This window comes from Lycorma delicatula, chromosome 1, assembly GCF_047948215.1.
Source record: "Lycorma delicatula isolate Av1 chromosome 1, ASM4794821v1, whole genome shotgun sequence".
Lineage (NCBI taxonomy): Eukaryota > Metazoa > Arthropoda > Insecta > Hemiptera > Fulgoridae > Lycorma > Lycorma delicatula.
Window position 1 is genome coordinate 357,971,830 of NC_134455.1, and position 14,173 is coordinate 357,986,002.

A 14,173-nucleotide genomic window follows, 5' to 3' on the forward strand; every position below is an offset into this window, starting at 1 on the left:
CCAGTATCCACGATCTAGTATCCAAATCCGAATAAAATCTTTATTAGGATTTGAACCTGAAAACTTCGACTTCGAAGTCAGCTGATTTTCGAAAACGATTTTACTAGTAGATAAATCCGATGGGTTTGATAGATATATTGTTTGGTCAAAAGACTATCATAGTAAAGATTCAATACCACTAAGCAATTAAAATTTCAGTATGTTTTTATGTTTACTTTCACGGAATAATTAATTAAAGCTATTATGAACCGCTTATATATATATATATATATATATATATATATATATATATATATATATATATTCTAATTATAAACAATTTAATTTTAAATGAGTATTTTCAGAAAAAAGACAATTATAAAAAATAAAGATAATAATAATAATAAAAAATCATTAATTGTGCGGACAAGGAATATGCGACCACTTTGTTCGTATTTCGCTTTTGTATCCTGTTTATTGAACGAAAACTTTGAAATAGGTGAACGGACTTTAAAACAAAGTTCCCGAGTTCCTTAAACTTTGATACGAAGTAAGTTTCCTCAGGGATAAAGCTGGCTGGTTGGTTGTGCAAACATCATGCAGGATATGGTAACCGAGATTTGTTTTCCAATATCTTCTTTCTAGGTTATTTGAAAGAAATATATACTTTGGGCTTTTGTGGAAGTTGTTTAACGTATTTTTTTTAATAATAATATAACATTTTTATAATGTTTAAATAATAACAATCACTATTTATCTCAACAAAAAAAAAATTTAATCCGTGAGATATATACATTTTTTTGCTAATATGTATTCATAAAGACTGTTTAGTTCAAATTATAATAATCAATAGCATGTGTCAGTTCAATTCACGGGAGAACTAAGAATGAAAAGATATTGAAAAATCAAAATAATAAATGTATTTTTAATACAGTTGTAAGCTAAGTATTAATGAGAAATTTTACATACATAAGAAATAGTTTTATCTTGGTAAATATTATATATTGTTATACAAAGGTTATTTTTTTTCAAGGTCCGATCGGTCACGAAATTAAAACCACAGTGAAAATAAAAAAAAAATTATTTTTAACAAGTACTTACATAGTTACGCAATTTCTCTACATAGCCGCTACTCCGATTTAGATATTTGTCGTAGCGTGGTACCAACTTTCCAATACCCTGGTCATCGAACGGAGCCGCCTGTGTTTTCAGCCATGTTTCTATGCTGGTCTGCAGCTCTTGGTGGAATTCATGGAACGTGGCACGATCATTACTGCAGCATCATACTGCGTGACACTTCAACGTCTACGAAGGGCAATTCAGAATAAGCGGAGAGGAATGTTGTCTTTCTCCATGACATTGCTCGGCCGCACACTGAAGCTGTAACAAAGAAGCTCCTGCAGCGTTTTCGTTGGGAAGTGTTTGATCACCCACCATACAGCCCGGACTTGGCTCTATCCGATTTTCACCTCTTTTGTTCACATAAAACGCTGGTTAGGAGGACAACATTTTGGCACAGACATCGAGCTGCAGACCGGCGTAGGTTCAAAATGTCAGCTATGTTAGCTAAAAACTTATTTTAGCTGACATAACTCACAAAAATCAATATTTAACTTTTATAAAATATTTCAATCATTAGTATTTCATTTTATTATTTCTTGCACTTGAATTCATTACGTCAATAAAGCTTGTTACATTTTTATGACGCATCTGTATGGACTAGCGTTTCTAAATCTGGGGGTGGTGATCCCATGGGGATCAGGGAAATTAGACTACAGCGTCACACGTAAACGATAATGAAATCATTTTATGAGGAAAAAGTTCATTTATTATAAACATTTTACTTCTATTTTTAAGTACACATATATAGAAAATAAATGGGATGGTTGTGTTTGTTTTTCATTTAAATTTTCTCCGTAAGTGGATCTATGATAGAAACACACAAAGGAAAATTGATTGCAAGTGATAAAAACTTATTTCTATATTTAATTTTAGCGCAATCATAGACAAAAATCATTTTTCAAAGAGGTAAGATGTAGTGAAAGAGATTATTTTCAATTCTTGTGTGACTAAATTTTCATATTCACTTCGGCGAGCAAACCAAAACGTATCTAAACTACCAGTTTTGAAGTGCAGTTGTAACGTTTTATCTACAGACGTTTCGATGAGCTGGTCGTGAATCTCAACCGGTAACTTAGCAGCTGTAACAAAATTTTCAGTAAATAGATTCAATAGCCATCGCTTCGAGAAATCGTTTTTATCTTTCAGGAAATACTCCTTCAATTGAATTTTTAGCTCACGAAATGCATTTTCATGCTATCCTAACTGTAGGAATAATAATGTTTTCTTCATCCAAATTTTATTCAATATAATCGGAAGTGAGTAATCGACTTGAATTCACATTCAAGTCGTTTAAGGGGGGAAGTTCATCAGCTAAGTAAATCAGCAGCAAATATACTCATTATTCTGTAAAAATATTGAGAATAGCATTTATTTATGCTAGAAAAATATTATTAATTCGTCTCTCAATTTCAACAACCTGGTTAAAACTAACCTCGCAATAACCATCTGACTTCTGCATGGAAAAGAACTGTTCTTTTCTTTTCGCTAATTTCACCGCTTAGTTCAACAGCCTGTTGTATAAAAAAAATAAAAATTTTTATAACTTTACAAAGAATTTGTCTAAGATTTTCTGGTATATTTTTTGTGGTAAGAGCATAGTCTGTGTAGGAAGCAGTGCGCTGATTCTCTGCCCTTGGAATAAGACTATCTTTTGTTTTAATTTTTTCAGAAACACACTCTTCTTTCTTGTTACCGCCTTTTGTACCATCATAACATATTGCAATACATTTCGCTCAATCAATGTTATAATTTTATTATTATTTTACTAGATAAAGACACATTGTCTTCTTGTATGATCAGTATTGATTTGCAGTTAAACATATTTTTATTTTATTGATCTGTTCCTATCGCATTCATATCTCACAAAACATAAGGAGTGACAGATGTTTGTAATTTTTTTGCTGTTACAACGCTGACCATATCAAATTCAGCACACAATATGAGGTTTCTCCGATTGTACGGGATTTTAACATCTAAGCTACTCTTAATTCTACGAGATAAGATGCTTCAAGTGTACTTTTACCAGTATCGCTTTATTTATATATAGAAGCTCGATGATTTCTAAAAATATGCGATTTTCTTTCAAACAAATTCTAAGGATTTCCAAGGTTTTTAATTTCGGATATTTAGTTTTCAAGTGTCGGATTAATTTTGATGGCTTCATGCTTTTGTCGGAGAGACTTGAAAGCAAATAACACACTACTGTTTTCCATCCAGTGAGTTAAAACTATAATTTAAACAACAGCCATTGTACAAACTTGTCTTTTTACAAATTGATTAACTGAATGTAGATGACTCACTTTGTTTTTTCACAAATTTATCCATTTTGCATTAGAATCTAATTGAAAAAAATTGAACAATTGCATCATTTGACCGCACACTAAAAAAGCAAAACCTTAATTATTATTATTTCCAATGAATCTACGCTTTTACGCATGCTTCACATTTGAAACCAAACTGACGTTCTACAATCGCATACGGCGTCTTTTTATACTTCGCTCTTAATTTCTCGATTGCTTACTACTCATATATTAACGATATTAATTACACTGTATTTTATCGAGTTTTATTTATTTATAGTTCATGTATGATCTGGATTAAAGGATTAGATACAGAATACTTATCTTTTCAGTATTTTTGTAGGGATATTTTTAGACAAGATAAAATGTAATTTACTGCATATTTGATAATTATTTTTTAACGGTTTTAATAAGGTTATTGAATAAACGCTTACTGAAAAAAAACACAAAGCATTAGTTAAGTGATGAGGCCGCTTGTATGTTGTAAATAAAAACATGAGAACATGTAAGTAAGAAACACCGAAAAAAGTAAATATTATTCATAACATTTTAACATGAAATAATTGCATGTTTGAATTTTTTGTTTCCTAGATAGTATAATTTGTATGTAATAGGAATCTAAAAACCAGTCTGAATGTGTTTCCCACTTGTTAAAAAAAAAATTGCCTAACAGCAATTAAGTTTATATTTTAATGGCTTCCCACCAAATTTTTTAAATACATATGATAATTGTTTAAATTAACTATTTTATAAATAAAAGATAATCTTAAATTTAATACAGGAGTTTTATAACATCAGTTGCAGTTCTTGCCCACTAAAACCATTATTTATAATCGATAAACTGCTCTGTTTGCTATGGTATCCAATCTTTCCAATAAACTGTAAAAATTCGGACAATTTCATTGTCTATTCTACTAAACTATTACAAAGAGTTTGGTAATGATGTAAATTTTTCAGTTTAGCTGATTACTTGAATTTATTTCATACCTAAATTTACCTTTACAACCCATCATGTTTCTTTTTGAAATGTTTTACAATATTGTTTGATTTGTATTTTAAATTGAATAGTTTTATTTATAATAAATTTTACTCTTTATTGTATTTAAATGAATTATTTCTTCTTACGAAGATATTATGATAGTATTAGCTGTAATAATGGTATTAATTTTATTCTCAGTAATATTTTACTTTTCTGTTTATTATTTTAAAAAGATTACTAAGTAGTGTTCTTGTTTCATTGATAATATTATTTTGTCTTATCTTAGTATAACAAGTTTCTTATTGACAGTTTTAAACAAAATATTGAAAATAATGGAATTTTATTATTAGTTTCTTGATTCCATTCCAGGTATAAGCTATATTTATCATATATTTGAAATAGTAATCATAATATAATATCAGTATTATAGTAATTTTTTTCAAACTGACGTTCTGCAATCGCTTTCGCCTCTTTTTACTGCTGAAAACACAACGTGTTCAAACGTATTCTATGCATATTCGATCATGACTCTCTCACAGCGAATATTATGCAAGAAGACCAAATTATATTGAGCATCTATACATCAAGTTGGAACCTGTAAATTGCTCATGTTTTTACACCTCATACATGCATGTTCATATCCGTTGTAATCAATGCAGCTAATTAGTTTCAATTAGGTTTCATTGGTTTGGGGGAGGGAGGTCGTGAAATATTTGTTTAATTTTTTTTTACTTTTTGGGGGTCGTGGAGCTAAAGGACACTGGTGACTTCATTAGATTTATTTTTATATTATTTAAATTTTAAGTGAAGCGGTAGTAGTTCACGTATCGAGATTGCCTGGTGAATGAATGATGATCATTTCTTGTAATACATTTTTTTAACTATAGTTAACGAAAACAATATGCTGTTTATCTCTTGTTCACAACAATTTAAACCACTGATCTCGTCTATTTGAAAAGCATTATTGAAATGTTATTTTTTTTTTTTTTATGAACCGTTGGTTTACCTTTATGTCATTTTATAAATTGTAAATGTGGTTAACATAATTATTATGATTGGGAATTTCCAATTATTTGTTAATTTGTTTCAACTAATCATGTTTTATGATTTAAGAAACCAATATAACATTAAAATTAATTACTAATGACATTCGACAACTTTACAACAGTGAATTCAATTGAACGTAATTAGGGTAAATTACTTTCATAATTTATTAAAGTAATAAATTAAGGTTAATTACTACTATACCGTAATTAACTGAAGTTATTACAAAACGAAATAACAATATTTCATTCAGCGTTCCACTCCTTAAATTTATTCGCTAACAGTTTATTTCATCTAATGTAATTCTGAGTGCAAATTTAATAAAACTCCATTAACAAACTAATATTTATTTCCAATTAATTTCATTAGAGAACATAATTTTTTATCACTTACCGTAAATTTTTACATCAACATTTCTTAAATATGAAATACGGTATATTTTCTAAAATATATTGCTATTATCTTTTTTTTAGAATTTCGTAAAAACACATTTTTCCAAAATTGTAAAAAATTACTGGTTTTAAATAAAATGTTATTTAATTAACTGAGAAATAATATTAAAAAAAATATAGTAATGAAAATAATTGTATGATAAAATATATTGTATACTATAGTAAGAACTTTATTGTATAATAAAGTATGTAACGTAATTTATGATACATTTTTATTTTAAAATGCTAGTATTTATATATATATATATATATATATATATATATATATATATATATATATACTACAAAAGGTAAAAGTATGTGATATTTAACTTAGGAGTCATTCTCTCAAAGGGATGGGGAGACAAATGGAGTTAGGTGTCATACTTATGTCATAATTTTTGTATTACGGTTTACTTTATTTAAAAAGATAAAAATAAATCTTCATGTATGAAAGATTTTCTGAAAGTAATTGTAAAACTTATAAATAATGGTTTTAGTCCAAATTTTCAACTTTCTCATGATTTTATGGTTTTTGTTCAGATATAATACATATATGAATAAAATATTTTTACCATTCTAAGTATTATGGTTGTTTCTTTTTACCTTAATATGTCTTAATAACTCAGGATTTAATTTCACTCAAAATACTCAAGATATAAAGAGGTAAATCAAAATGTATGAGGTTAGAAATGATTTTTTGGTGAAAGAAAAAATTGTTTACCGAGACGAAAATTTTAATATTCTGCTGCCAATTGTTTTTTTTTTTTTTTTTTTAAATTATTAATGTAAAAATGTTAGTTGGAAATCATGTACTCCAAAAATAAGTGTAGGTAAAAATGCGCTTTATGGATTTTTATAAATAATATAATTTTCTCAATGTTTTATTGAGTATTTTTAATTTTTTATACGAGAACAGCCTGTAATGAGTTTTTTTTTACGAAGTTTTTAAACAAATATATTACCGTTCCTGATATAAGCAAACTTTCTCCTTTTAAAAGTTGAAAAGTTTTATTCTTCCCTTTATATGTTACTTAATTCACCGTAACTATTCTAAAAAATTGTAGTTTTGATTCTCATTAATGAGTTCAAAGAAGATTCATGAAAAATTTTACAAGAAGTGCTATTTATTTCGTCTAGATAATCACGTACATAGAGACATCAGTTTAACCATTTCCCATTTACACATTATTTTTTCTCATTGACTGACGAAATCGGTTCATTGAAATGAAATGACGTTCATGAAAAATAAATCAATTGTACAGATAAAGAAAAATACATATGATAATACAAGTTACACATTATATGATATTTTAGTTTTGTTTCAGTGATTTTCAAATAGATTTTTTTTTATTAGGTGAATAGAGACATTTGAAATCAGGCTGATTTTGTTGTATGGCTCAATTTTAGTATTTGTAATTCATAAACACCTTTTTAATTTTAATTTTTACAGCAAATATATATGATATTTTATTTTATTCAATGGCCTAGTTTATCAAAATGATGGATAACAATAGATACTGTCAACATCAACCATTTGGTGATTCATTAGGCCATTCTGAAGATACACTGGTGAAGTAAAGAAATAATTTATCATGTACACCATATCATCATGTTTTATAATATTTTATACGAAGTTAAATTTTCTACATGGTGTGTTTATGTATTTATTATCCATTTGACAAAGTTACTGTACGTCAAACATAAAAAAAATAGGAATTTATACGCCAATATATTGGTTTTCATTCCAGATTTCTCAAAAACTACGGCATATATGGTTCTGAAGCCTATTTTATTCAATTTTTCAGGTCAAAAATCATAATAAATCACTAATTCTTCTGCTTAATATTCTCCGGGGTAGCTGAATTCTGAGCAAAATCTATCACTACCGTAACTCGCAAAAGAAACATTTTAGGATGTATATGTTTACGTAAATTTTTCTATTATTTTTACGAGTAGAATAGGCTATAATAGTCCCGAGAGAATCTCGTGAAACTCTGTGTATGAGTTCAAATGTTTTTATAAAAGAAATGCATTCCAAAAACATTTCATTTTACGTTTTGCTATCAATAGAATGCTATTTCTTGTTTAACAGGAAAATGATTGACTTAATTTTTAAATGTTAATTACTTCCTCTTTTGAAGAAAACTGTACTAAAATTTTTGTTCAAACAAATACTGATTACGCATAATATTGGTTCTAACTACTCGTAGATTATATAACTTTTACTTTGTGTTTCCTAAATATTTGTCCCGTGCATACAATTATTAAATGTTATTGGAATTTCATCATTTAAATTTTTCTTGAATGTTATAAACAACGTTAAAATAATTTTACTTTGTTAACGTACTTTTCTAGGAAAATTCCTTTCCTGCTTAAATCCTTACTATTATTGCTTTATATTATTATTATAGATTTATTTGATTCAGTTCCTTACGTTAAGAATGATTTTTAAAAAAATACTGTTTATTCAACTCTTAAATATTGAGAATTTTTATTTGTTATCTATTGTTTAAATCCTTTATTTATTATTACTGTTTTCAACTCGGCCTTATAAAGCACATTTTTGTAAAATTTCCTTCTGAAACATCAATCTTATCAAATATTTCAAGAATGTTGTTTTATTTCTATATAGGTGTTTCAATGACTTCATTATAGAGCATTTCTTCTCATTTTATTCGTAAACCTGTTAATAATAATTTAAATACATACATAGTAACATCATTTAACACTTTTGTTATATCGGTATCATTCTGAAATTTTTATGTTGCATTTTAGAGACGTAAATTTTAACAGCAAACCAAGAATATATTATCAATGAGTACCTTTATTGTGGTTGATGAATTTCTAAATAATTAATTTAATTTAATTTTTAGTTTTAAAATGTGCTTCATACGAGAATTATACAAAGTCCCCGGTTGAACTTATATGTAACTCTGGATAAATAACAATGTCGTTAAAAGTGGGTTAAGCCGACTATGATTAACAGTGATAAATATCAGGACATGTTAAAGATAAAAAAATAAAAATCTGATGTAGACACCACATGACTTCCTAGTACCTCTAATTAAATTAATATACAAATTTTTGCTGCACTTCATATAAGCTTATTTCATTTCAAAGTTATACTATTCTCCAATTCATTAATAAAGTGAACAGTTATACAATTGTAACAATGTGTTATACAGTTATACAGTGTGATGGTAACACCACATTACATCACATTTCTTTGTGGTATCCGTATCAGCATTTTATATTAATTTATATGTTAATTTTTTTTCACAACTCTCAAGTAGTTACGTGGTGGTGTTAGTGAGAACGTGTCGGATCTGTAACCAAGTACATATCGGTTTGTATCTGATTTCATTTACATAATTTTTTTTTTAACTTTTTAAATATTTATTTAACTTTTTCACTTTTTTATTTAAATATATTGATTTATTAATAATTATTAACCTCTGTAAAAACTGTTGCATTAAAATGCAAAGCAAATATAATTTTATTTTTATTTTTTATTGTTATTGTAATTTCTTTTTACAATCATAGAGACCTTAATAATTATCAATAAATCAGCATATTTAAATTAAAAAAAAAGTTTAAAAAAATGTATATGAAGTCGGATTCGAACCGATGTACTCTTGTAGGATCCAAATGTTTCATAAATTAAAATTTTATTTGGCTATAACTCTATAACCAATGTAAATAAGTACCACTTATGATATATCATTGAAAACCTCTCACTGAGGACTTATTGCTACAGTTAACAAAAAGCCCAAAATCCAAACTGTTAAAGATTTTGGGCTCTTTTGGATACTTTTAGTCCAGTAAATTGCAATCAAAACTGGAGGTGCACAACTAGGTGTTACAAAAATCCAAAATTTCAACATCCTACCGCAAATCGTTTTTGAGTTATGCGGGATTCATACGTACGTACAGGCATCACGCCAAAATTAGTAAAAATGGATATTTCCGTTGAAATCTGAATACAGAGACTTTTCGCGATCTAAATACTTCCTTTACCTCATGCCAGGAAGTAAAAATGATCAGTAGCCTCATAAGTAAAAGAGGAAGGAATTCTTAATTGCTGAGAAGCTAGTGGAACATTGAGGATAAAAATTCAGGTAAATTATCTGTTTTTTGCATGTTAAAATACAAAAAATAAAATGTATGTTCTCTTGATAAGAAATATCATTATTTACGAATATTTATACTCATACAAAAACCTATAAAATATGAGACGTTAAGAAATGTTCCGAGTTACGAAAAAAAAATTATTTTACCTACGTTTTAATGTAAAAAAAAACAAGGTTAAATTCTTATAGCGAGAACTCATGTTACTCATTCATCATCCTTGTTAAAAAGTATAAAGCTTCATTACGGGTACAACTGAATGGAATATAAATCAAATGCTATTAGATCGATCCAATTTGAAGTTAATTTTAAATAAGAAATAAATTATTTAAAACTAATAAGATTTTTCAGTTATTCTAACCTCATTTGAAACTAAGAATATAATTTTAGAAGAATAAATATTTTTTGAGATGTTTTCTAGCAATTTTGACTATATTTATTAAAACTTCCTTTTCCATATTTACTCAAGCATAATAAGTTTTAATTAGAAAAACTCAAAAATTATTTGTAGAACAATATTCTTTTATTAAACTGTTTTTACCATAGACATTCTATAAGGTTCGTGAAAAAAATATTGATGAAATAATAAACGTCTTGGTTATAATTTATTACTTTCTTCTACAAATTATTTGAGAAAATTATGTATTCTATGGTTTCAAAATTTAAGTTTTCCCGAATATTTAAAAAATTTATTTTAATAAAATATATTATTACACAACTGCAAATATTGAATTAACGTTGAAATATTTTTTTCTTAAAAAAAGAACATATGAGTAGGTTCATTAGCTAAATTTGAATAACCACTTAGTTACATAAAAAGAAACACGATCAAGCATATGTACTCTGGATAACCAATTAAAATTAGAGTACATAATTACCTTACTTTTTAAAATTTCAATTATTTTTTTCTTCAGTCATTTGACTGATTTGATGCAGCTCTTCAAGATTCCCTATCTAATGCCAATCGTTTCATTTCGGTATACCCGACATACATCCTACATCCATAAAAATTTGTTTTACATATTCCAAACGTTTCCTGCCTTACAATTTTTCCCCTGTACCTGTCCCAATAATATGAAAGTGACTATTCCATGATGTCTTAATATGTGGCCTATAAGTCTGACTCTTTTTTTGGCTATATTTTTCAAATGCTTTTTTCTTCTTGGAATTGCCGCAATATCTCTTCATTTGTCACTTTATCCACCCACCTGATTTTTAACATTCTTCTATAGCACCACATTTCATGCCTTTTCTAAATGCCATGTATGTCGGTTTGTTTTTCTTTAATCTTCCTTCTACTATTAATCTGAGCGATAAAATTACTTCCCTTGTCCCTGTACTTTTACTGATACCAAATTGGTCTTCTCCTAACACTTCTTCCGCTCTTCTTTCAATTATTCTGTACAGAATTCTAGTTATGATTTTTGATGCACGAGTAGTTAATCTTATTTTCTGTATTGTTCACATTTTTCTGCTTCAGATTTCTTTGGTATTATGACCACAACACTGTTTTTGAAGTCTGACGAAACTTCCCCTTTTTGAATAAATATTACACACCAGTTTGTATAATCTATCTATCGCTCTAAATACAGGCTCAAATTTCTATATAGGGTCATTTCTTCCCAGTTTTCTTATACGTATTTTTTCCTTATTTCTTTAATGTAAAAAAATATTTTTAAGTTTTTTAAAATGAATAATCATTTAGAATGTCTCAATAATAATTACGAAGTACAAATTTATTGTAAGATACACAGTTAGAAATTTAATCTTACGGTGTAGTTTTTATACAACAATGTAAATACTAAGCGCTAAGAATTAACTTTTTGAAAGTACAGAGGATCAGAATTCATTAAAGAACGTAATGTTTTCTTAAAAAAGTTTTAGTTGTAATATCTTAAAATTTCCCATACTTCTGTTCCATTTATTTTAAATTTAATTTAAGCCATACACGTTCATATTCCCATCGTGCTCATCTATACTAACTTAAGACATTTGTAGATCCTTAATTGCTTTTGCAAGTTAACTTAGAAATTAAATTTATAGTTTTAGAAAGGTTTATATACCAGTAAAAAGAATGGGGTGAAAGAAAGTTACGTAGCAGGTTGAAGTACGTTTAAATTTATATGTACTAAAATAGATTGTGTAGAGAAGTAATCAATAATTTATTCCTGAAAGAACAAATAAAAGTATTGACTTAAAGAATTTTTTAATTTGACTTTCCTTGTTTACAGTACGAATATAACTTATTTATATAAATCGTCTTTTATCTATTCCCATAATAAAAAGTTAATAGAAAAACGTTTAATGAATAATTTCTATTTAAATAAAATGATTCATAAATAATGTTACATATTTTCAGGAGGTGTTCTACTGGTGAAAACAAAAAAGTACAAAAAAATACGGTTAGGAAACGCTTCGTTATCGAGTGTAGGCTGGCGAAATATTTCATCCAGATTTATGCACCTTATGTAAAATTAAGCAAGACTGAAATTTACGGGCCAATTTAAGGGAGTAAATTTAGTGTTTATATATACAATCTGATGTGAAATATTGAAAAAATAGGGAACAAGACTGTAGTTTTTTTTTTGAGAAATCTGAGGTAATATATAAAAGTTGGGATTGAAAAACACTAGTTTATGTTTGGCGTAAAAAAAAAGTTATTAATTTGGTAAAAAACATGTAATCATTTGGTAAAAAATTTTAAGAAAATTTGATTCTGAGTTGAATGGTTTGAATAATTTTCTTGAAAACTACATAGAACTTAACTTAACTCCATAAACCTAAGAATTTGGAAATCTATAATTTCTTTTTTTTAGAATTTGGTACAATAACTGTAGAATTATCTAAAATTACACAGGATACAATACCGTTCAAGTTCCAAATGGCAAATTTCATATATATTTCATTAATGGATTGAAGTTAACGAGAATTTGAGATATAAGTGAATACAAAAATAAGGATTTGAACCTTAGAACTTCGACTTCGTAATCAGCTGATTTACGATGACGAGTTTACCATTAGACCAACCCGGTGGGTTGTCCTTAATTTTGTTTATAACATTATCAGTTCTAAACGGTTAGTCAATTTATAGTGAAACCTGTTTAAAATTTGAATAAAAAATAAAATGTATAAAACTTGTATAAGAAATAATAAAATTATCATTACTTTTTGAATTGTTATTCACATAAAGCAGAAAATGGAATAGAAGAATATTTTTTAAAAAACCTGAATATTAAACGATTTATAAATCCTATCTATATAATATGTGTATACAAACTTATGTTACTACGTGGTTATGAAGTCAAGGGGCTTCATAGTCAATATATGTTATAAAAAATCAACAAATTTTATTTTCTTTAAAATCTTACTCCTATAATAACTGTAGAATTATCTAAAATTATTGAGGATACAATACCATTCAATTTCTAGATGGCAAATTTCATATATATTCCTTTAATGTATTCAAGTTAAAGAGAATTTGAGATACTAGTCAATTCAAAAATAAGAAATAACTGACATGGTATTCCACAAACGTTTCAAGCCAAAATCTACTTTTTGTTATAATATAACTCAAGTAATTAGTTGTCATTAACCATAATTTAAGTAAATAAAATTACTGCGTTTCTCATAGATTCTGTATCATAACGACGGCAGTTATATAACTTTTCCATCTGTCTTAAGTATAAGGATATAGTATTCCTACCACCTCTTCACTGCATAAAAGACAAGCCGTTTCCTTTACATGATGTGTTGTGAAGCATCTTGATGGAAACGGTACGACAAGATCTGAAATGGACACTACTCATCACTCAGCATAAGGACAAGATGTAAATAAGAGGAGAATCCACTCTCTAATGTAACTTTCTACGTAGACTAGCGAGTATGAAATTACTAAATCGGTGTATCCCTAATGAAGAGAATACCTATGGAAATAAAACAAAATGGCGACTGGAATCTTATATTTGTAATTAATTTCAATATATGCAGTCAAAAAATGATATTTAGAAGTCGAGAGTTCTAAGGTTCAAATAGTAAAGGTTATCACTTTTAGACGGATTTGAATACTAGATCGTGGATATCGGAGTTCTCTGGTAATTGGGTTTCAATTAACCACGCTATTCAGGAGTGATAGACCTGAGACAGTACAGGACTACATTTCATTCATATTCATACATGTCATCCTCATT

General features: G+C 27.5%; 1 protein-coding gene across 1 annotated transcript in view; it reads right to left on the reverse strand.

Annotated features, from left to right (window-relative positions):
* Positions 1-2,528: 2,528 nt before the first annotated feature.
* The window catches only part of LOC142317920 (uncharacterized), a 29,573-nt gene continuing 17,928 nt past the window's right edge, over positions 2,529-14,173 (reverse strand). The window contains exon 2 of the mRNA XM_075354459.1: positions 2,529-2,612. Within this exon, the coding sequence (XP_075210574.1) occupies positions 2,529-2,612 (84 nt within the window). The remainder of the gene's footprint in view (positions 2,613-14,173) is intronic.